At 43.9% G+C, this 25,831-nt stretch overlaps 1 protein-coding gene across 2 annotated transcripts in view; it reads right to left on the bottom strand.

Annotated features, from left to right (window-relative positions):
* Window positions 1–8,995: 8,995 nt before the first annotated feature.
* The window catches only part of KCNH5 (potassium voltage-gated channel subfamily H member 5), a 149,974-nt gene continuing 133,138 nt past the window's right edge, over window positions 8,996–25,831 (bottom strand). For both annotated transcript variants that reach the window (XM_048947624.1, XM_048947625.1), the window contains one exon: window positions 8,996–17,890. In XM_048947624.1, coding sequence (XP_048803581.1) covers window positions 16,943–17,890 — 948 coding nt within the window. In that variant the 3' untranslated portion in view covers window positions 8,996–16,942. The remainder of the gene's footprint in view (window positions 17,891–25,831) is intronic.

Below are 25,831 nucleotides of genomic sequence, written 5' to 3'. Positions count from 1 at the left end.
TTCCCTTCCTTCATTCCATCTCAACACGTGGCTGGGATAAACATGATGTAGATGGGTAGGTGGCTGTGCTGAGCCCATCTGGCCCCAAAGGTGGTCCCACTGGTCCCTCAGACTCTGATGCAGCATGCTGCCAAGCTGTGCTGTGGTGGAGTTGGGGCTTTTGAGCGTTACAACACCTACATGCATCCACAGCACCTCAAGTGCTGTGCAGTTTAGGACCTCTCACTACAAGAAAGACATTGAGGCCCTGGAGCGTATCCAGAAAAGGGCAGTGAAATTGTGAAGGGTTGGGAGCACAAGTCTTAATGGGAGAGGTTGAGGGAAGTGGGGTTGTTCAGTCTGGAGAAGAAGAGGCTCAGGGAAGACTTTATTGCTCTGCACAACCCCCTGAAAAAGAAGCTGTGGCAAGGTGGGGGTTGGCCTCTGCTCCCAGTAGAATAAGACGGAATGGCCTCAAGTTGTGCCAGGGGAGGTTCAGGTTGGATATTAAGAAACATTTCTTCTCCAAAGGAGTGGCATTGCACAGGAACAGGCTGTATGGGGAGTGGTGGAATCACCATCTGTGGAGGTGTTTAAGAAGCACAGAGATGTGGCACTGAGCAATGTTTAGTGGGTTTAGTGGGTATGGTGGGGATGGGTTGAGGTTGGGCTGGAGGAACTTAAAGGTCTTTTCTAACCTTAATGATTTTATGGTTTTATGAAAAACAGATGAATGCAGCCAAATTCTTCTCCTGTGCAGAATAGCGTCTGTGCTGCAGTCACAGATCTTGCACAGCGATGTGCTAATCTTTGAGTACTGTTTACATGACTGATTTTCAATGCCCTCCTAATGTCTACTTGTAAGTAGATGACGATTGATTAATCCATCAAGTCTGTCCATCTACTTCTCATCTCTCTTCTTTTCTCGCCTGTGCTTTATTTATCGATCTGGCAATAACTTGATTCAGCCTATCTCCTTACCCAGCCTCTCTTCATTCCCCTGCTAATTACTGGCAAATGACTTGGCAGGCCCTCAGGGTCCTTCCATGCCATGCCATAGGGCAGCTCCCACCTGCTGCCAGCCGCTGCTGTACCGCTCCACCCTGCCTTTGCCAGCAGAGCCCTGCTCTCTCCAGGGGCCGACGACAGTCTGCCTGACTGCAATCAGATTAATTTAGAAGTATGCTACTTTCCTGTAGAAAATGTCACAGAATTACAGAGGCAAGAGATGGAAGAGGTTTATTAAAGCAGCCAGCCTGCCTTTCTGCCAATCAGTGGCACTTCCCGACAGTGCACACTACAGACTTTGTTCCAGTGATGTTTTAAAAATGCTTTGTGATGTGCTGCTGGTCCCTTCCCTGGAGGGCTCTTCAGAGCCTGCACCAGCCCACATCAGGAGCATTTATAAAATCATAAAATCATTAAGGTAGAAAAAGACCACTAAGATCATCTAGTCCTACCCCAACCCACTGACCATGTCCCTCAGTGCCACATCTACACACTTCATGAAAACTTCCAGGGATGGTGACTCTACTGCATAGACCTTCCTGGTGGTGATTAGAGGAGGTGCTGAGCATAACCTTGGGACAGTGCCTGTAGAGCCAGGGAGCCCCTCTGGGGCAGCACGCTGCTGTTGGGGAGGAAGATCGCCTTAATGCCTCCATGGCCATTTTTAAGACATTGCTGGAACAAAGCCAAGACTTTGTTTTGGCTTCTGCAGTGGAAAGCAAGCTCCTAAAAGAGAACATATTTGAATAAACTGAATCTTCACTGAGTCTGTTAAGAGCAGTTAGAGTGGAGGTAGTTTCCCCATCTGGCCTCCTCAGCTTCTCTCTCCCATCCGAACAGAAGAATCAGAGTCATTAAGGCTGGAAAAGACCACTAAGATAATCTTGTCCAACCATCAACCCATCGTCATTATGCCCAATAAAGAAGAAGAGCTGATAGATGTGTGTTGCTGTGCCACCTTCCCTTGGGACTGACACTGAGGGTGGCACAGAGCTCATTGGATACCACCTACATTGGTCCAAACAGGCCAATCGAGGCAGCTCTGCATCAGAACTGAGAGACCTGGTCAACAACCAGGGCAGAACTAGCAGCAGAACTTAGCCAGCTCTTCATAACTTGCTCACAGAAAGCTTTCGCAGCTCCTCTAGAAGTAGTTTTTTTCATCTTTTGCAAATGGGACATTCATTGAGATTGATACTAATATGCAGATACTGTACGTGATGCTCGTGAAGGATTTGTGTAATGACACAGGAAAGCACATTTGCATAACATGGCTTACTAGGACACTAACAGTATAAGGATTTGGTATCTTAGTAATAGGGACAAACTCATCCAAAGGCTTTCAATGAGCTGGAAGTGATGTGTGTACTGCCCATCCTAAGGAACCTTTAGTAAAATCAGGCTCCATTTTGGGGCCCTCAATTCACTGTCTGAATTTCAGGTGGGATAAACACAGGCCTCAGGGTGCAGAATAGAAAAATGACTATTCAGATGTTGCCATTTTGATGAAACCTCTGCTTTCCACATCTGAGTAAAACATTATGGCAAATGGCCTCCAAAGTCACTAACTTCCGTGGCATACCTCTCTTTATCCATTTATTAGGCTTCCACTAAGCATGCTTATACAGCTTTTGAAGCCTGGCACAATTTGTGCTCTGAAGTGAGCAGATGCTTTATTTCTATGCAGCAAACTTAACCACTGAAGGATTTCCAGCATTAAAGAATTTCCTCAATCTGTCTTCATTACTCTGCCTAACCAGAGGTGTAAGACGATCATTTTAGCTTCATGCTCTTCCAAATAACATCACTGTGGACAAATTACAAAACAAAATGTATAAGAAGTTGCCTATCAAAGCATGCAGTGACGTGGGGAAGGAGCTGGTCTGCACCAAAACTCCATCTCTGCCCCTGTTGGCTCATACAAGTTGTTTATGGCTGGATCCTAAATTACTGGGAGTAACAGCCCTAGAGAATAAATCTTCAGCACAGTGTTTTGAATGGTGCTGGCGCAAAGCAAATGAGATGTGCATATATATTACCTTGTTTTCCTGGCTTACAGGGCTTGCTTAGGTAGAGCTGATGCGCACAGGTAAAGCAATCTGCAAGGCAGCATGGGCTCTGCAAGTAGATCTGCTCTCACCTCATCTCCATGCAGCTCTGCTTCCAGCACAGCTTCCATGGCTGGGAAACACACCCGTGTCACTGTCCCAAATGCCCACTTGGAAATGCTGCCACACTGACACTGCCAGCTCCCTGCGTAGCAAAAGCCAGCTTTAATGATGACACAAGACAAGGCTCTACCACCAAGCTTCAGCAATGAAAATTACGGCCTCTCTCTATGCTTGCCACAAAGGCTGTAAGATGTCCCCTCTTTGTGCTGAGCTTGGGTCGCCTCACTGCAGCTGAAGATCAGAGAATTACTCCATCAGCTCCCTGAGCAGCTGTGCCACTGCATCACCAGTGTTTCAGAGATTGAGCTCAGCAAGTCAAGAGAAAGATAAAAGGTCACTGATGGGTAGTTTTCATTGTAAACAGAAAGCATTTTCTCCCCCAGAATACTGTCCCTATGGATGGTAGAGACTGTGGATGGGTAGATTTAGATGCCTTATCCTCAGATTGTATCCATTCCATTCTGTCATACTTCTCTCACACACTGGTACCATCACAAAGCCCATAGGATCTGGGTCAAACCCATGGCAGGGAACAGAAAAAACTCCACTGATTTCCACATGCTTTGTTTTCTGGGCCAAAGCGTAGAAACAGGCATCGTTTCATGAACATGTCACAAACATCGTGTGCAAGAGAAGTGGTCACCAATGTTGTATGCAGGAGAAGTGGCACCTTGGCACAGGGGAAACATTTCTGCCCGTATCCATCCTCCCAATCTTCATTTTTCACTTGGAGTGAAGTGAATATAAGATTTTTTTTTTTTTTTTGAAGCAAAGTTACGCCTTTAAACCAATCCAAACGGAACGCCTTATGAAAGGCTATAAACAAATACTTACAATCCATTTAGATAAAATATTCTCTCTTCCTCCTAATTTGCCACGGGGGTGGGGAAGAATTAAATGCAATAAAATGTTATGGATGAGATGGCTGTGCTCGGCTCAGCTTGATTTATTTCTTGTTGCCTTCAGGCTAGTGAGGGGGAAGGCCAAACGTTGTACCTATTGTTCTGTATTCAAGCTCTATTCTAACAACAGATCTGAGTGCCTTCCCCACCGCCACGCCTCTAAAGATAAGATTATACTTTGCTCATTAATTCCAGCAAACTCTGTTCTGCTTTGGCCAGGAAAGCAGCAGTTCTCATTTCTGTAGTGCCAGAGCTCATGAGAAGCAAACAACACACAAACACAAGGTCAATAAAATGCACTTTTTATTCTGTATCAATGAAAATATAGCCACATGTAAATAAAGACGTGTGGAAAAAAAAAAAAATCAAAGTTGATCCTCCCTGAAGAAGTACAGTTCATTGTGCTGAAACCCATAATCCTTTGGGTTAGAAACAGTTGTCTGCCAATGCTTTTAAAGTGACCCACATTTTCCTTGTTGTTGAAATTTAGCAAACAGAAAAAGTGCAACAAGAAACTTTTGCTACGGATTAACCAATGTGCATTGACCACACGTGGCAATGTCCAGGAATGACAGAACCATCACCTCCCACCACAGCATCCCCACGGTCCCTCATCAGCAGGCAGGCGAATGATCAAGGAGCGCCCATTCTGTGTGAGCTGATGGATGGGTCTCAGTAGAAGGATTGTCCTTCCTTGACGTCATTCACGATCGCTTTGTGAATTTCCGATATGGTAGCAGAGGTGCATTCCTTTTGTAGCTATTCAGTTTCAAATGCTTTTTTTTTTTTTAATGGTTTTTTTTTTTTTTTTTTTCCTCTCCAGGTTTTTACAAGCTTCCTGCTGTCAAAATACAGTTCTTAATTGCTTTTGTAGAAATAATCCCAAAGGGCAGAGGCATTTAAAATCCTCCCAAATCCTCAGTATATTAACAACAGCAAAAAGGATAGCTGGGCTGTTCAAAAATATCACCAGTAACACGAATGCCGTCTGCACTGACAAGTGTACAAACAGACAGCAGTAAGTAACAAAAGAAACATCATCTGAGCAATAACCCATTCCCTCCATTTCTCCCTTGAAAAAAAAGTTTTCACAAAATATTTCTCCTCCCTTCAGTCCAGTGTCTGTAAATCACATACATTCAAAAGCTGCAGTTACTCTGTAGGCCAGTTTTTCCAAGATGAGCTTTTAAAACCAGTTGTTTTGCCCAATTTCTCTATAACAGTGTCACAAATGGGATTATCCAGGTGGTGCCTTTTCTGCTAACTGAACACCTTGAAATGTGAAACTAAGGACCTAAGGGTAAAAAGAGGTTTTAAAGCCCATTACGCTCCTCTGAACTAATCCTCCCTTGGGAAGAAGGTCTTGCTAATTTCAATGGAACCAGTCTCACAAACCAAGGATTAGTGTCACAGGATGGGCCCTGCTGGGTGCTCAGGGATGCTGAGTGAGATGTCACAGCGCTGGGCTGGCAATGCACAAATCCCAAGGAAAGGGAAAACCCCACACCTTGGCCACACAGAGGCATTACAGCAGGGAAGGAGGTAGGAAGGAAGGCTGGGGTAGGTGCTAAGCACAGACTGCAGGTTTTGTAAGAGTGACCTGGGGCGGTTGTAGGTTCAGCCTTTCCCCATACAGATCAGTGGTATAGCAGCTCCTAGGTCAGCTTAGAATCATTAAGGTTGGAAAAGACCATAAGATCATCTCATTCAATGGTCAACCCATTGTCATCATGCCTACTAAGCCATTTCCATGTTTTCATTGTCATTCAGGGGGAGGAGGAAGCCTAGGAACAAAATCTGGAAACTTCTAATAGTAGTGAGGTGCTCTGTGATGACAGTGGTTGGCTTAGGAAAGTCTCCACCTGCCACCAATGGTGTGAGTAGCCTGAGCGTGCTGTGCTGTGTGGGGATGCCATCACCAGGCAATCCTGGCACAGACAAAAGACCATCCCCAGCCCTCATCCTCCTTTCCTCCCAGCTCACATTCCCCAGATTTTAATTCCTCTAAGAGCCCAGAATGACTTAGTTGTCTAAAGTTGAGTGGGAACTCATAAGCATTTCAAAAGGATGGAGGAAGCAGATGTGGCACTCCATGGAGCTGGGAATTCACCCTTCAAAGCCTGGTTTGGGAAGGCGGCTACACTTCATGAAGCTCTGTGCAAGCTGCTCTGCCACTGCACAATGCTATGCTCCTATCTCCTATGCGTCTGGACGTGAAGAAACCCAAAGGAATCAAACATGGAACACTTTGGGCCATGTCTGGGCCAGCAACACCCAGTGCACAACCCCCTGCCTCTGTCACCATCCCTCTCCATGGCAGCAATACTAACTTTATTTTTAACTGTTCTTCTCCCCAGAGAGAGTTTGCACAGCTGATGTACATATCTGGCTTGTACGAAGATATTCTAGACAGTCCTGAATTTTGAGCAGTTAATTTGGATGGAGATTACTGACAATTCAGACACTGAGAATAAGTCATCTCGATTCAAATATATATTAATTATAAAGTGCCCTTTCTCCTGATTGGTCCTGATTTCTATGGAGATTTACCTAGCTGTCCCAAGCTTCAAATACATTCCTCTACATTTTGACTACATTTGGCATGCTTTTTGTAGGGCATGCAATCTTGGACACATTTGCATTAGACAAGGGCTGGAAATTAAAATTCCAGTATCACCAGTTCTTGGCTTTCAGAAAGCTGAATCCACACCAGAAATCCATCCTGGTGCCTCAGACCTGGGTGAGAGTTAGAGAAACTAGTGGAATAATAATTCCACTTAATAAGAATTCTTACACAGGATGCTTCAAGTCTGAAGGTATTTACCTTCCAAATGAAGAACAGTGTTTAGAAGATCTGCTTAGATCCCCTTACTGTATCACTGAGCCACTGGCTGGTGTTTAAGCAGGACATAAACAAATCAGCCCTAACTACAGCTCCTATTAGCATATTATTTCTTCCAAACACAAATAGGAAAGCAGATAATTATCTCATTAGATCTGCTAGGGCAGCATAACATTAAATCTGCCTGTTTCTACAAGCTAATAGGTAGCCTACTAACCTAGACAAGAGAAAAAAAAAAGGAAGGAGTCCAGGAAGGAAGGAGTGAGGGAAAAACGGAAGGGAAGGGAAGGGAAGGGAAGGGAAGGGAAGGGAAGGGAAGGGAAGGGAAGGGAAGGGAAGGGAAGGGAAGGGAAGGGAAGGGAAGGGAAGGGAAGGGAAGGGAAGGGAAGGGAAGGGAAGGGAAGGGAAGGGAAGGGAAGGGAAGGGAAGGGAAGGGAAGGGAAGGGAAGGGAAGGGAAGGGAAGGGAAGGGGGGCATCACGTTGCTTCAGATCATGCAGTTTTAAAGCATGTAGAATTGAGCGCAATCTCCTCAGCTGCAGTTGCTCGTAAAGCCCCAACCAGTTGTGGGCTTCTGTCATGCTTAACACCAGCAAATAGGTATGTAAAGTTTATGAAGCATATCATGGCCAAATGCACATGCAATGGGTTGCCACCCATTTGCCTCCCAATGCCTCCCAACAATACTACTGCACAAAAATGTGCAGGCAGACCTCAGAGCTTTGGACAAGCACAAGCATTATTTTTACTACTGGGACACTGTCCTTAAACATTTGGTGACCTCTCCACCTCTCCCTGCACATTCACAAGCTGCAGGTTTTCTGTTTGCTCCCATTTCCCTTACAGGACTACAGATCTCTTGAAAAGCAAACGATCAACATCCAGCAACAAGCAACAAAGGGAACACACCTATCCAAAGAGAAAAATGAGAAACACTACAGCATGAGCTGTAGGAACAGCTTTGAGACTGTCAAACTAGCAACAAGGGAAACAGATAGAGGTTAGTAGTGAAATCTGTCTGTGCTGGTATAACAGTGCTAACTGTTGTGCTGGGAGAGATATATTTTGTGTGCCAATTTGGTGGGAAAGCTGATCAGCCAGTTCTGCACTTCACAGGCCTTGAGTTCCCCTCGTCCCCTCGTCTGAGTAGAGGGATTTTATTGGGACAGCTGAAAGGTACATTTACAGAGCTGCTTTGCACTTTAGTGCTAATGAGCTTTTTCATTGGTATTAATAAATTCTACTGCTCACATATTTAGCATTCCTCTGGCATTCGTTGCCAGATAAATCCTTTATTGTCTTTTTGGTTGCTTGCCCAATTCCCACAAGGCAGATTTTAAAAACCCAAATCCTGCCTTATTGCTAGCTGCTGCCTCTCCCACTCAATAAATTGAATTTACCACTTGATAGAATTATGCAGCTGGTGGCACTCAGCCCTTCCCTTAAGTAAAAAATGTAGCTGGGAACTCACAGAGCACCAAGAGGTGGTAGCAAGAGCTGGAAGGTGCCATTGCATCCTTGCACCCGTGGTCCTTTCCTATCAGCCACATCGTGGGAGCACCACGAAGAACAAAAATACACTTTTGCTCTTTATTTCAGAAGAAAAACTTTCACACTGATGTATGGGTGATCTCAAAGGCATGAGCTCCAAAAGTTCAGTGGCGGTTTTAGCATTCAGAAGACAGGTTGAAGCAACATGTGTAAGTGACATTTCAGCTCTGTAACTTTTAAGTACCATCTGACTGAGCTTGTCAATAGTACCAGAACTCTTAATTATATATCTAGAAAGAAACAAAAAAAAACGAAGCTGTGGCCAAACAGCTTTTGATGATATAAGTGAAGGCAGCAGTAATTAATCCTGCAGGGACACCAGAGGAATAATTAGAAGCAGAACACTTTTTTTTTTTTTTTTTTTTTTTTTTTGCTTTAGGAGAAAACTCCTTTTTCCGTGAGAGCTTGGGCAAGATGCTTAATTTACAGTCTGAACTGTCACCTCAGACTAAAGGTCCTGAGAGCAATCTCAAGTGGTCCATCATCCTGAAAGTGAAGCATATGGCATTGCTGCACCTTGCTGGCTTGCAACATCTTCTGATCTACTAACACACACAAAAAAATGCTTTTTGTTCTAGGAAAACCAAATAACAACAGAGAAAGGTGAAACAAATCAGATAATTCTTCTGAAGACAAGTCCAGGGCAGGAAAGCACCTGAGCATCCCTGCATAACTCACAAGGAAATGATGAGCAGAGCCCTAGGGTCAGCTGGAGGAAATGAAGAGGACCTTTAATAGCACTGCATGGCATCAGTTCAAAGTGCTGCCAGTGCTGAACTTCAACTAAGGTGTAACTACAGGAGGAAAACAGAGAAAAGAGTCACAAGTGGCAGATATTGGACTGAGCATGAAGCTGGTGTCTCATTTGAGTTCCCCTTCTCATTAGAAGGGCTCATTAAAAAATATTAACACTATGGTCCTCTCCATCCCTATGGGACACTACAATATTCAAGACTGCAAATAAGTGCCCAATATAAAACAAAAAATAAGGTTTGTTTAATAAAATAATGTACTGAGAATGGAAGAAGGCTTGCCTTGGTGTGCTTGATTTATTTGGAAACTCGATGCTAAGCTGTGGTTTGGAAAGGATTTTTTGAGTAACTTTGCAAGACAGCATGGACACACAGTCAGTGTTTAGAAAACCAGCTTTCCATTTAAACCTAAAAGGGCCATGAGAAAACTTGGGATGAACCTGTAATATCACACCAAGAGAACAGGGGATGAGCTTAGGAATGGGGCTGGAGCAGGCTCTAGGGATGTGCGTGGGCCTCATAGATGTTCCCAGACCCTATGGAGCCTATGGACAGGCCCAGTCTGTTTGAGCAATGGTGTCAACATGCCAACAATGAGAGCAGAAGGCTGAATTCAGAGGAGTAAGAATAGCCCACGGATCTCTGCCAGTGCAACACTGAAAATCAGCTCAAATACTACTGAATTTTTTTTTTTTTAATGGCATTTCTAGACACTACAATCACCTTTCAATGGGCTGGAGAAGAGGCTGGAAGAGGGAGTTGATGTTGCAGAAGTATCTGTCTTAGTCCACTGCTTCCAGAAACTGCATGGTCACCAAGACATTTTTCTCAGCATTTGGCACTGAGTGTGGATGTTAGCTGATACCCAGTGAAGGGTTTAATTCATTTAAATGGTGTAGTTTCAGAACATGCCAAATTTCTCTGGTGTCTGCTTGATAAGTACCAGCTTTTAGAAGCACTTCTTACCTTGAAAATTGACAACACATTCCTCAATAAGTTTATATTGAAAACTGGAAGATAATGAGACGTAACCAAGAACTCTCATATTTCACTTTCCATTTGCGCTACTAAAACCTCCAGAAACACCAGTGATACAAAAACACAGGCAGGACTGCTGGGAAATTCTTTGCTCCTGTTCAAAGTAGAGTCAGCTTCAAAGGCAGAGCCCATTCGCTGTGATGACACACAGCCCATAGAACTTTAGGACTAAACAGGAGCCTGCCAGCTTCCAGATAAATAAATTACAAAGCACCAACAGCTACTATAGAGAGACTAATAAAAAACAACTTCAGCAACATGTGACCATTTGTGGACCCTCATTCTTTATATCCTTCTCTCCTTCCTCTCTCCCCATGTTGCACAATACAGAGCCATGGCTCTGCTCAGTCTGGGCAATACCTGATGCTCAGTCACTCTCTACTTTGGAAGCTCTCCAGCAAATATTTTTCCCTCTGTTGGACTTTTCCAAGACTGGGCCTCTTTCCACAGCACAACACAGCCCAGCTATGAGACTCCTGGCATTCTTAATGCTCTACAGCAGGCAAAGATCCCAAATAGATGGCACTGTCCAAAAAAGTGATGGGTCCAAAAAAGTGATGGGTGATTGCCATCCACACCTTGCTGTTGCATGAGAGCATCACAATAGCCATATACCCGGGAAAATGAGGGTTCCTGGAGTACCATATAAAGGTATTAGAGTAAAAAGTTAAAAATCTGATCACCATTGGCCAAGAACCAAGCACCTGAGTGTTCTTAGGGAGCTGTCTCAGCAGCTTAGGAGCTGTACAGTTTGTTTCTGGTTGCATGCTGAGACATTTCAATTTTACCTGTATGAAAGTGCCTCTGTGATGGAAAGATGGTAAGTGGTTTCTTTTAGGGCACCTTTTCATACAAATGGGATCAGGCTGGGAGCTTGAGTTATAGGCTGGATTCTCTTAACCTACCCTTCAGCAGCCTACAAATCAAGTGTCTAATCTGAACTCGTTACTCTACTGTAAGTGGTTAGAGACTGACACCTCTGGAGAACAATTTATTCCAACTGCCTGAAACACCTGACTCAAAAGGGCCAGACCTGTCTCTACTGCAAATGGGCAGGTATATACACCTATGATGTGTCCATACATCCTTGGCAGGCAGGCAGAAACAAACTTTGCCATTGATGACTGTGAATTGAGTCTGCGCTGAACCAGATAACTTACAGGCATGTCACTGGGGTGGCTGATCCCAAGCTAATACAAAGTCCTTTTTATAGAGCTTTTAATTAAGACTAATTGACATATTTGTGGCAGACAGCCAGTGACAGTGTGGGTGCACACCAGCAGCCTCAGACTGTGGGCCAAGCAACCTTACATCTCTGAACAGAAAACGATGAGGAAATATACTGCCCCAGATGCCTGAATCCACCTGCTTTGCAACAGGAGGCACATCAACATAACATATGGGCTGGACAAGCCCTTTTTGAATGGTTGTGTCATCTGAATATTCAAAATCAATATAAGTCATCTGTCCCATAGCACAGCACAAGGTCAATTTTCTGTACTATTAAATGCACCCTTAGAAAGGATGATTTTATTCCTTTTGTCATTTGTTGGGTATCACAACGTTGATCTTTGCACAATATTCTTTATGTCAGTATGAACATCTCTTGCTTTTCTGCCAGAAAAAGCAAGACAGTTCTTTCTTCTTATCTATTTTATCTCCATTCAGCAATTTGCTTTAAGAATGTATTTTGTAAACAACACATTAAATTAATGTCAACACATTAACAACAATTAAAAAAAAATCAGAGATCATGTTAGTTGCTTGTATGAAAAAAAAGTAAGGGGAAATGACAAAACCTATTCTCAGATGTCAAAGAGCAGTCTGATCAAACCTTCCTTTTCTGTGGGCACCATAGGAAGGTGCTCTGGTGGCACACACACAGGTAAAGAGTGGGGCCATCCAGGTAAAGGACTGCATCAACTCTTCTATTTCCTTCCTTAAATTCCCTAAAGGGAATCAGTGCAGACACACAAGTGCCAAAACAAATGTAAACTACTGCTGTTTAACTCTCACAGCTCAGGATTGGAGTCACAGAGCACAGGGTACCATGATGAGATGCTTTTCTTCAAAGGAACCCCACTTCTTAAACACTCCCTATCAACTATGTTGGCAGCAAGATTATAAAGCACAACAGATCTATGGACCTAAAGACATGTGTTAACACAAGCTTATGCTACAAAAAAAGGATCAAATAAAGCCTTTAGATACAGCCTGCTAAAAACAACTGTAACAAAATCTGTAAAAACTCTCTTCCTTAGGCAACTATTTGAAAGCGTTTTTTAAAAATTGGCTATTGCTTTGGTGGCACTTCACTGAGGAAAAATATTTAACAAATAGTCATCTGTCCAATTGTGACATCCAAAAAGATAGCTTTGGGTTTTTCAAATGCCCCAAACCCAAGTAAGAAAGCGTCAAGTCACTGTAATGCATCCCACTTCCTCCTCCTCACTCCCAAATTGCACATTAAACCTTAGGCTTTTGTGGATTTTCTCCTTCCAGCTCAGGATGTCTTTTTCCCAAAAAAGCCTCCAAGCACTTTTATGAACACATCTCTTCTGTGACCCATGCAAACGATGAAGTCTGCACGACAGTCTCAGTTACCTCCAGAGTGACTGCTCATTGCTTGCAAATAGTGCAACATTAATTCTGCAGCCAGCAGTTCTCTACAATTGTCCTGGAATCCAAAACACACTGTACGGTCCCATACGTTCGTCAGATTCAAACTTCAGCTCACGCCTGTGTAACAGGATTGCTTTCCTCACGGTGGTGAATGAAGACTCAGTTTGGATCTGGCAGTGAACCCAAACATCAGTGCCAGCAGCTTCAAATCCCTACAGTTGTGCTACTTCTGCAGAACAGGGAAAAGAAAAAATCGGCAAAGCTTGTCACTGCCAGAGCCAGCTCTGCTCTAACCCCTGTCCCCTGGCAAAGACAAAAACACAGAAAACGGGACGTACAAATACAAAATCAGAAGAACTGAGGGATACTTCCCTTCTCTATCTCCACTACAATAGTTATTTTTTTCAGCTATTAGCCAGAAGTGCTGTTCTATCTCATATAGGTAGTATTACACAAAACTGCTATTTGAAGTATTCTAGTTCATATGCCTTGGAAAATGTTTACACGTTTTATTTCTATTCATACCTTATCCAGAAAGATAAAATCCACTTGTGTGTGGGTAAAATGCTTGGAACACACGCAGCACACTGTACGTGCTATGAACACCACTACCAGACGTGGCAGGAACATCTGTACATGTATGCAGCTCTTACAGGAAAGGAAAGCATGCAGCTGAGAGCTCCCTGCATGCAGCACGTGGCTGCTGGCATAAGTGGAAGGGACACATGTGGTCCCTTATTGCATGAATACAGTGGTTGCTTTGAGTGAAGCCTGAATGCAACACGGACTCATGCTTCTTGAACAGGAAAGGGACGCTCCAGCTGACAGTGTGCTGGATCACACCATGCACTGCTGTTAGCAGATGGGAAAGCTGAACAAGTGCCCCGGTAACAACTCCACGAAACAACACGTTATGCTCCAAAATGCTTCAGAACTGTATTTTCAGCATAGCAGCAACTGGAGTTGTAGCTCCAGCTGCACCCCCAGCACACAGAGCCCATATGCAGAAAGAGTTTCTGCTGTTTGCAAAACACCCATCACACTACTGACTGAGCAAGGCACCAGCCAGTTCCACTGAACTTGCAATAGACAACACCAGAATATCAGAGTCAGAGCAAAGTGACCCTGGAAATGCTGCATTTGTTTCAGGAACTTGCTATTTTACATTATTTATAGTGTTTCAACCAGTAGAGTTGCACTTGAACTGCAATAGACATTCCGGGCTCAAATAATTTTCAAGGTTAGATTAATCCTATTACATGATCTCTCACTGTAAGGTGGCACAAAGTTACATCTGACTTGCAAGATAAACTGAAACAGAGATCCCTTTGCATGCCATGCAGTTCTAGCTAGAGTTAATATCAGTTACAGAGAAACAGAAAAAGTCCTTCACAAAGGCAGAGGAATGCCATTAAGGCTAAAGCTTTCTAACAGAGTCATCCCTACCACCCAGCCGGCTCTTTCAGGGCATACTTATGCATGCGAGGAACTTGACCCAACCCCAGCCCAGGCAGCCTCTTGGCTCAGCTATTGACTGGGCAGCTCTGGGCAGAGGGAGGTAAACTGCTGTGTGTCTGGCTGAGCTACAGCTCCAGCCAGGCAACAACAGCCACCTCTTCAAACCTCGGCACTTAAGTTGTACCCCCCAAGGTCCATGCCTGCTCCAGCAGCCTGCAGCAACCGTTTAACTCCTGAAGGCTGCAATCCTGCAACTCTATCAGAGTACCAGGGGAAGGCTTACAGCAGGACTCACAAAGTTCTGTTCTGCGGGTGCAGATTGTCCCTGCTGACCAAAGTGTGGCTGCAGATTTGTACTTGTGTCTGAAGAGCGGACGCAAAATACAGCTGCCCCTTTTGACATTGGCACCTGCAGCTGCAGAAAGCATGATGAGCAAGCAGGCTAAACCAGCCTTTGAGAAGACCTGTCCCTTTCAGTGTCCCTTTCAGATTTTACTTTTGTTTGTTTTTCCTTCTTCCTATAATTCCCAGAAGAAAGAAACTGAAAGGCAGAAATGGCCAGAAAGGAATAACAAAAGAGAAAGATCACTGTCCTCTTTCCATGAGCTGACACAATAGAAGCAATGGCTTCTTTGGCTTTTTTAGAATCTTTTTGTAGTTTATGGGTTTGGATTTCACTGTAGGAGATATGATCACTCAAAGACGCAAGTTCCTAATTGGCACTACTACAGACATTGTTGGTTTGTTGGTTGCTTTTTGTTGGCTTTGGATTTTTTTTGGTTTCTCAAGAAGTCATCTAGTTCAACTTAGTTTCCTAATGTGAAGTAAAATATCTGGTAAAGATGCCCACTGATTATAAACATGCCTTTTATTTAAATGATTGATAGTAATGCCTTGTGGCTGGTACACATTTTACCTGAGGCACTTCTGAAAACAGGGGACTTTACTGCAAGAGGCCATTGAAGTGTGGTAGAGATGTCCTTCTCTGAAAGAGTCACTGCGCTCTGCTATGCCACCAGTAGATTTGCCATGATGGCCTCTTCTGCTGCCAGTACTTCTCTGCTTAAATTCTCACACAGTGCAAGGAGACAAAAAATCCCCACCTTATCCAAGTGTAGACTCAGAGTCCAAGAGTTCAGCTCCCAGTAGCAGAAATAAACAGGGTCAAATGCAAAAGCATGCCCTGCAAAGCCATCATGACCCTTGTGCATCAGCCTAAGTGGCAGAGATGGAGGCTGAGCACAGATCAAGAATGGGAGATGCTGACTGGAGCCAGCCAAGAGGAAGGTCAAAGCACCTAAGACAGACCTACTGGCTTTAATATGCCTAACAACTGGTGGGGTGGGCGCAGAGAGCTTGTGCTCAAATGTGAACATCCCATTCACCGAAACCTTCATCAAGTCCAAGGCGAGAAAGACTTCTTCCCCACATCACACCCACCAGTCTCCTACCACAACATCACCTGAGTACCTGAGGCAAAGGGAATTTCACCATCACCAACTTCCCATCCTGGCTGTTGATTTTCTCTCTTTCTCAAAGGTAGCATTGGATGGATAAACAGCGTCAGAAAAGAGAGTGTAAGGGGATTCACTGCAGCCTTATAACTTCCCAAATCTGCTCCTGAGGCTCCTGAGCAGCTGAAGCACGACTGCTTTCTCCCTTGCTCAGGCCTCATTCAAAGTCGTTTTGCCAGAGGCAACAAAGGGGACAGAGGGAGAGCAACCTCAGAAAAACAGGACATCCTAATGAAGATACTGACAGAAGCGGACACCATCGCCAAGTGCTGCAAAGAGAATCTACATAATGTCACTCTAAGTGTTCAGTAAAAACTGCATCAATAAAAGGAGGCTTTTCAGAAAGATGTTACCCCCAAATAGACAGGGTGTGCAGCTGAGAGAGCTTCGGCTTGTTGCATTTCATTACATATATCACCATTACTATGTCTTACTTACGATGTTAAAAGAGCAGGAGGATACTTGAAAGAGAAGGCTGTGCATGCACAACATCCACATGAATAAACTCCAGTGATCTACTTCAGCACCGAACATGGTGCCCTTCCCTGGCAACTGAGCTGAGCCCACCCTTCAGGAGGAGCAGGGGGACTTCTTACCAAATACAGAGTATATTGTAGTGGAATGATACCAGGAAATGGTGCTACTTGAAGCCTGAACGTCTTCCATGTCACATTAACTTACTGCCTAACTTGGCAGAAAAGACAGTGAGGAAGTAAAAGCTCAATTCACCCAGCCTGAGATCAAAACTGTCATGGCAATATTGGCAGGTTAGACCCTGATTCTTTAAATAGTACATTGCCTTTGTTAAACAAAAGTCGTTCTTTTATTACATAATAGAGATTATAAATAAATGTAAAGTGTGCATGCAGTCAACTGCATATTATACAAGCAATATCTATGTTAATAATTGTTTTCTTTGGCAGGCCAGAATCCAGCTGGACATGCAATATTTACATATCAAAATCCTTGGTGTGTTCAAGTCATATTGGATGCAAGTGAAAATATATATGTATATATATTTACCTTATACACACACCTATATATGTATAAAGGTATATATACACCTCTGCATATATACTGTATACATATATACACATAGGTATATGCTAAAAGTGGATTTCATCTTTTTCTGATTCAGGTGATGCAGGCCTTGAAACACTAAAAATATCCTGGCAAGGTATCTGGGGGGGGCGCTGGGGTGATAAATGGGGTGTGGGGGAAGAGACCTGGGGTACGTTCTTTTCAGACAATATTTTTAAAATTTCTGCCACCTGCTTCTCAAGGGCAGCCATCCTGCTGCTTAGCAGCTGGATATCTTCTTTGAGTTCGTGCTTGACTTCCTGCAGCGTGGTTTGTAAGGCCTGCTCAGGAATAGGGTAGAAAGGATGCCTAGCATCAGCCTGAATGGGGCTGTGCTCCAGGGGGCTGCGAGTCTCACCGGCTTTATCCAAGCGAAGGTCACTTTTTGTTATTCCACTGTCACAAGAGTCTGTTTTCCTCAGTGGGTTTTTATTTACACCGTTCTCTGAATCGTTGCACTTGGGGTCCTCAGAGAGCAACCCCATCGACTCAGCCTTTGTGACGTTGTTCCAGTCTTCCTTCTTCTCCTCGTGGGTCCCCATCGTGTTCTTCAGTCGAAGCCACCCTTTCCCATTTCCATTTTTCATCCGCATGGGGCTGTTCACTTTGAGACACTTTTGATCTCCGTTCCCGTTGGGCTTGAGCTCCATTGCATCCCTGTTGTTCTGCTTCACCGCCTCACTGGTTTTCACATAAGCCAGGGACGTCTGGATGGGGGTGATCTGAGACACGGTGACCACACTGGTGCCTGTGATGGAGGCCCCATTCTGCACGCTCCGACTTTCCACCTGAAGCTGGTTCCTTTCTGGGTCGATGTGGGTTGAGCCTTGATTCCGCATCTCCTTTTGCTGTTTGAACTTCTGAAAGAGCTTCCGCACAGGGTGGTCTACAGGAATGCTCAGTGTCACCTCATTCTTCTGGCGCATGCGCTCCTCTTCTTCCTTCTTGACGTCGCTGATCTTCCTGAAGATGATCTATGGGGAACAAACCCAAAAGAGTCAGGACACCAAACACAACAATGCAGCACAAGATAAGTGGCAGATGGGGAAACAGCACAGTCCTATCCAGGTAAAGATATTTCTCCTTCCTTTGTATCTCAGTTTCCTATAGTGAATTACAATGGTGTTGATCAACACTGGAACAGGTTGCCCAAGGAGGTTGTGGGTGCCCCATCCCTGGAAGCATTCAAGGCCAGGCTGGATGTGGCTCTAGGCAGCCTGGTCCGGTGGTTGGCAACCTTGCATATGAAAGTAGATGATTGTTGTGGTCCTTTTCAACCCTTGCCATTCTGTTATTCTATGATTCTACGATCAAAACACAGTAACCACAGATATATGCTACTGCATAGAAATGCACACGTGCACACATCATCTTTAAGATACAGATTAAAATTAAGTTTCTCCTGTATTTTTGATGCAAAAGATATAGCCCTGAAGAACTAAAAATATCCTGATGTCAGGAGGAGAGAAACTGAAAAAAGGAAAGAAAGAAAGCAAACAAGAACCTGAATGCAGAGATCCGCACCTATCCATTACACTCACACTTATACCTGTTCTGTTGCTCTCTTTAGTGCAGATCAAAAGGAAATGGTAATTCAGCAGAGACTACACAGCCATAAGCATAACTCAACGAGTACACCCTTTCAGAGACTGAAACATCCAAATGTGCACTATTTCTTAGCTACTGATGTGGCAGTGGCCAGCGGGTGCAATTAGGTTCCCCATGTGCCTTGTCACATGGCTTCACACAGCAGCACAACAGTTTATGTATCTAATATGTGTGGGTGTCCCAGGAGCACTGTAACAGGGCTGTATGTTTCTAACACCCAGCAATATTCACTGATGCTGTATGGCTCGGAGGAGGAAGGCATTTAGTGCTGCAGTTGTTTCACCCTGCAGCAACGCTCTGTAGTAAAAGGAATGTGAGCACGTGGAAGGACCCAAAGAACTGCCACCTCAATCCTTCAAGTTGATTCTATGCTTGTTACTTGTAAGTGAAGCCACATTTTCTGACTGCTGCTCTGCACTGTGCTGTGCCAGGCCACGTGCCTTGGAAACATCAGAAGAGGGGAAACATCCTCTATGCCCTGCTCATTGGCCTCAGCAGGCAGTGCCTGCAGGAGGATGAGGATCCTGCAGGGCTGGCAGTGTTCCCATGCCCCACACACCAGTTAGTATGGGGCTGGGAAAGCATCGAGATATCATCTATAACTTCCACTCTGCCACTTGTTTACAAAGACCAGAGCCACCAATAGAACAGCAGAAACAACAGCATCATTTTTTTAAAAATTTCCTCTCCTAACACTTGCACTTCACTGAAAACTTTTCTTCCCCTGCAACCTGCCTTTGTATTATTTTTTTTTTCCTTTCTTGCTTTTCTCTTCTCTGTTGAAAACTTCTCTAGCCAGAGGTTATCTCCTTGTACAGAATATAATTACCCGTGACTGCTGCTGCTGCCTTCTGTGGGAGAAAAGCCAAAACTTCGCTAATTTGACACAGTCTGTACTTCTCATTTCTGAAGTAGGCTCCTCCAAAAGCCAGGAAGTTACTGTTTTTTTCTATGCCAGAGGCTTGACCCTGAAGCACCGAGCCACATATCACTTGGATGAGCTTAGCCCAGCAGCAAGGGGTCAGCAGCAGTGCTGCAGTGCCTCAGCACAGGGAAGCTCAACATGGCCATGATGTGGGGATGGGTGGCAGTGATTCAGTCTTAGCTGGGACTACTCAATATTGTCAGAACAAGTAAAAGAAAATAAAGATATGCAGGCAAAGAACTGGGGAATAAAAAAACCCTAGGATGTGAATTCTAATAGTAATGGTTATTTTGCAGTAACAGAGTTAACCGTATTAAGAATATTTTCACATGGTTGGATTTAATCCACTTCCACAGTGGTTCAGCTGAAGTCACATCCAGATTAAATGTGTTTACACAGCAACTTAATTCCATTAATGTCTAAGAACTATTGCTACATCTTTTTATCTGTAAATAAGCACAGAAAAACACCTTCTGCTGACATTCCTCAGTGATTTGAGTGAGGCTTATTTTCAAACCTTAAATTGGATGAGCTATTTCAGTTGTGCCTGACCCTTTTCAGAAAGGTTACACTTAGGCCTGTTGAAACATATACCCTAGGAACAGGCACAAACTCCAAAGGAATTAATCAAAAGAAACCGAATTAACTGTGAGCAGAGCACATCTCGAGGAGTAAAGAACCACACTCGGGTCTCCTGGCAAGTGCTAAATTCAGTAAATGTGATGAAGTGTAAGACTTCACTTCCTTTATGGATGGGATTGGGAAAGACCACCCCATACAACACCAATCCTGTTTCATGAGACCGAGTTCCCATTTTTCTTTCATTTAATTATTTTAGGAAGGGGAGGAATGGGGATTACATTAGTTACTGAGCTGTCAAAGGTTAAGCAAAAGTGAACTGATGGTCAGCCTCATCTCCCCCCCCTGTACACCACACTGAGAGGTAACTCACCATGCTGGTGACCCCAACCCACTGTCACTTCCAAAGCGACCTTCACAAGTCCTCTCAATCCATTTAATGTGGAATTAGTTGGTAAATCTAAGATCTTTTCAGATGTTTTAAAATGCATCCATTTTCTTCTGTCTTTCTTTGTACCGGTAATGTGAAAATCATCCCTCCACAACCTTGTTCGATTTGCAAAGACCTCTCAGTAAGTGATTCCAAGGGCATGAATGAATTAAAGTACCCGAATTAATTAATCTTGAAGAACTGCAGTAAGTTCATGAAAGTGGCAAATATTGGACTACGGATCATTGTGTCCCGTTCTCAGAATGTCTCACTGCTGTTGTCAGCGGTGCACAATACATGACATTTCACAGAAACCTATAACAAAAGGGCAGCCAGTTGTCATGGTGACGAATACAGTGGGTGTGCAAGGAGGGAGGCAGAGGGGAAGCCACACGAGGCCGTTGATGCAAAGATCTTCCCAGTGATTAATATAGTCTGGGTATCCAGAATGAGACGTCCTACAACTGTGCCCAGTTTTCAAGGGAGGCTGAAGTTCTCTGTCCTAGGAGAACTGCCTGACTCAGCTCCAGAAGCTGGAACATGCAGCAGACATGACATTTCAGTCTCCCACATCTACGCAGGGCCATGCAAAATAGAACAGGGAGCCCTCCCATTTGGCTGCACTGGGGCTGCAATTGGCTGCCAACTTATACAGTACTTCATGGATAGGATGGGGAGGGTGTTGCTCACCTCTGAAATCTTTGTTCCAGAGATAACTGTTCTGTTTGTATTTAAAGTCTTGGAGATGTCCTCACATCTGGTCACTCATAACCTGGTGCATTTATTTAAAACACGGTGGGTTTGCACCTATGTAATACAAGAACACCATGGCAGACCCCCTCATTCAGTGATGCGGCCCTGAAGACAACTACTCACTGTTCCCCTCCCCAGAAGCACTGGAAGTCAAATCAGAGAAATGATTGAGGTTAAGGAATTAGAAGAAATAAATATGGCTGTGTGCCCTATTGCCAGTGATCCATCTGACAGCACAGGCCCAGAGTCATGCTGGAAAATGCAGCAGAGGGAACACAGACTGTACAAGTGGAAACTTCCCAAATAGATTCAGCAATGAAAATAGTAGAAACAGTTAAAATTTTGTGGACATACACCCATCTTTTGACCACACAGAATGACTCAAAGCTCACTTGCAGCTGTCTGATACCCACAGAGCAACCCCTTCATCAGTGTTCAGATCCCACTGGAGAGATTTGATCCTGTCCACATCCTTAGTAATACAAGAACTGTCTTCCATTGCCTCTTTTCCAAGCCCTGTATCCTCCCATAAGGCAAGCATGCTTTGTAGGAGCTACATGCTGGGATTGTCCAGAAAAGTGACTATGGACAGGTGAGCTTTTCTTCTTTAACTAGCAACCAATGTTTTTTTAGGAATTTAATTATCCTTGAGATTTCCTCCATCTCACAAGCTTAGCTGAAGCTGACAAATGGATTTCAGAGTTCTTGACAATACGACCAATAACAGACAAATACTGCAATCTCATGTACTTAATTTCTTCATTTTCTCTGGGAACAGTGCTAAACAAAACCCAACAGATACAACCAAAAATACTGAGAAGGGATGCTTAATTCATGACTAGGCTGAACAACAGAAAACAAACTTTTATGAAGATGTTTGAAAAAAACACTGTTAATTTCCACATCTTGGAGTCGATTGTAGAACAGTAATTAGTGTATTTCTCATGCTAATGGGGGAGACAAATATGTGTCAGACACGGAATGTGAACACAGGATAACCCAATCCATGCTGTGCTCAGATAACTGTGCCATTTTCCTTCCTAAAAACAAACTACAAACTGCACCCAATTTCCAGAGCACAGGCCCTTGGAGCAGGGTACGCTTACAGAGCCAATGCCTGCAACTGAACTCATCCTCCAGGAGCCACAGACAGCTGGGAGGCTGTGAGTCATCTCACCTACAGCTAGATGTTAAAACAGGTCAGACAATCTGCACCCTGAAACATCTGTTTGTCTCCTGTGCCTAAAAACTGAGCTTTGTGCCAGTTGCTCAGATGCACACATCCTCTGCGTGACAGCAGGTAAGAAATATCCCAGCCCTCCCTCTAGCAGTGCAGGCATCAGGGTTAGGAGCAGGCTTTGAAAATGCCCTCCTTTAAAGCTTTTGTGTGTGTATTATACCCTCCATATGATGCTATTTTTACTCTCTCCATGCATGCTGGGGTTATGGCCAGTTGTCAGTTGGGATGCATTCCCCATCCCCCAGAGACCAGCCAGCCCTTCCAGATAAGCAGTACTATTTTAAAAGCTGCAGGGGGAGGATGAGAGATGACTGCACCAAGCCAGGCTGGTGGGTCCTAGTGAGATCTTATGAAGAAAACAGATGTTTTATCTGCATGGAGGGCTCAGACAAACCGCTGGGGAACAAGGTAAGGGTGACAGGGTGAGACAGCTGATGGCTGTGTGCCCCTGTACATCAAGCCCTTTACACTGAAAATATCATCCCAGTCCCAGATGTGTCACGAGGACAGATCATGCTCAAACCTCGCCCATTGCAGAGGATGGTAATCACCAATAAATACTTCTAGTGACTGCTCATCTGCCCAGGTGAGCTTAGAAGGCTTCATGCCCCAGCTCTTGAGGACGAGCCCTCTCTAGGAGCTTTGCCAACAAAGGGCATATCTGGAGATGCTCTTTATGTATTAAAGCTAGCCCGATTTCTCACATGCAACTTTTGGTAAACAAGCTTGCTCCAAAAGCAAAGTGCTTTTTAAACCCAGGCAGGTCAAAGAGAACATGACACACTGACGATACATACAGGGTGACATGTTTATCGATGTAATTTTTTTCAGATATTAAATATTTTTTAAATGTTTTTAAGATTTTTTTTCCTTTAAATTTATATTAATTAAAAATATACTTAAATTTAAAAAGTTCTACTGCTGAAAGAATGTACAAAAATGAATACATAGGAAATAACCGCAATTGAGACCTTATATTTGTCATTAAATAGAAACTGGACCTCTGGAGCATGGGCTAGTGAAATGCACCTCCGTATTTGTTCTTCATTTGAAACCGTAGAGACTGTGAGCTTCATTTTGAGCCAGAGAAATCCAAATCACAGAATTGTTGGAGCTGGAAGGGACCTCTAAAGGCCATCTAATCTAACTCCTCTGCAATGAACAAGGACACCTACAGCTCCATCAGGTGCTCAGAGCCCCGTCCAGCCTGACCCTGGATGTCTGCAGGGACAGAGCACCACCACCTCTCTGGGCAACCTTTGCCAGTGCCTCACCTCCCTTATAAAAAAAACAAACAAATAGCATCAATTCCAACCATCCTTTGGGAAGGATCTAAAAACTGCTGGGTGGACCCACTCTGGACTGGTTTTCTGTCTTGAAAGCCTATTTCTCTCAAGTTTCCTTCCCTTCCAAAACAGAGAGGACAATGGCAGCATTACTCACAAGATGCATTTTTAGCTCTTAATACTAAGGAGACTTTGGAGTAATGCCTCCTCCTGGGTCAGGACAAGGCAAGGAGATTGGAGCAGACAGGATGGGAAGACCAAGCCAGCAACACCCACTAAAGCCAACAAGGGGCCAGCAAGGAACACTGGCTCCAACTCATCTTCCAGTAACAGCATTTCGGTACTGGTCAGACCTGTATGGTGCTCTGCTAGCAGGAGTATCTGCAAGCAGCATGGTCAGAAGCCCTCTGCTGAGGATGACATGATGAGAAAGCTGGCAGGAACAGAGGGCAGCAGAAGCCACAAGAAGCAAGAGCAGAGATCAGAATCAGAGCACCTCCTTCCAAATGCAAACTGCATTTAGGCCGCTTCACCTAATTTACTCCTGTAAATCTCCCTGTTCTCTTAGCTCGCTTTATTAATCCACGCTCTGAGGAAGCACGAAATGATGGCTTTATTGTTCTGCTCTATACACTCCTCAGATAGATAGCTTTACTTTGATGTGAAAATCTGCCTCAAAAACAAATTGCTCTAACAACGGCTTTAATTGCTCTCCAGTAAATTCTCCTTAATCCTCCTGTACCAGGAACTGTTTTTTGTTAAACCACTACTCCATCTGCATGTGGGAAAGGAATCACTGTCCTTGGCTGGGCAGTGGGAATGACGGACTGCTGAGTAATTAGTTAATCTCTGGGATAGGAACGTTTCACTGAACAGTCTTTCATGCTGGATTTTGAATGAAAAGAAGATTTCTGTGTGTTACTCTGCTGGATGCTTGAAAGAAATGGTAAATAATAACCCTTCTGCTAATTTCAATGATCCTGACTTCACAGATATGGTTGCATGCAAAAGCAAAACCTTGCTACGAAGCACATTTTAATTTTGCTATGGAGAAACTGTATTTATTCAGTTTCCTTCTAAGCGATGACAGAATTGAGTTGTAACAGAGGTGAAGATTTCCAATACAAATAACAAAGTGATGTATTTTCAGGGCAAGAAAAGTTATTTCTGTGAGTTTGAAAAAGCTCTTTCAAGGGAAATTTAATTACATTTTATGGGCAAGATAGGGGTAGGTCCTTTCAGCATTGCTTAATATAGCAGTTTCCCCAAATTGTTCTTCTAAAAAAGGCACGCAAAGAAGAGACTCTTCAGAAGAGCCCAACAGTGGCCAAACTCCCAGAGCTCAAAACCTGGGAGGCCTTGTTACTGCTTGCTCTGTGTTCTAGAAATCGGATATTGTAGGTCAAACTTCAATCCAGTTCCATTTTGTGTTCACAGTCAATTTGCATGGCATCCAACTACTTTTGTGGAGAGGCATCTACAAGGCATCAGGCATGCTGATGTGAACAAGCGTGCATACTTAAACAGAGAGTTTTTAAGAGTTTGTCCCAGCTATTTCATACGTGGTATGGATCTGAAGTCATCCTGCTTTACTTAAAAAGAAGTCTGGATTGAAGAAGAAAGAGAAGCAGAAAGAGCTCCAAGTCACATCTGTCACACATCTCAGGAACATAATGACCTGACGCATACACCACCAGACTGAGATGTGGGAGAATGGATGATTCTGCTGATCCAGCCTTTGGCCAAGTGGAGGGTCTTGTGCAAATCACACTGTCTCTGTGTATCTCCATCCCATCTGGTGTATGAGAAGATAATAATATTGCCATAATTCCTGTAGTTAATTGGAAATCCCTATATCATGGCTAACTGTTTACAACCAAGAGACTAGAATTCATTGGCTGATAGCAGAGAGAGGCCAGTGTTTTGTCCTATTGCCAAAACAGACAGTTCATTAAGAAGAGAAACCATAAAAAACACACATTGATGCTCTTAGGATTTCAACTCAGGATAAAAAGCTTAAGTTTCTGCTGTGCTAAGACATCTAGGGCGGTGCACAATGGATGTATAATGCTACAGGAAAGCCCTTCTTGATGC

This window comes from Lagopus muta, chromosome 6, assembly GCF_023343835.1.
Source record: "Lagopus muta isolate bLagMut1 chromosome 6, bLagMut1 primary, whole genome shotgun sequence".
In the NCBI taxonomy this organism is placed as follows: domain Eukaryota; kingdom Metazoa; phylum Chordata; class Aves; order Galliformes; family Phasianidae; genus Lagopus; species Lagopus muta.
This window is presented reverse-complemented; position numbering and strand designations above follow the sequence as displayed.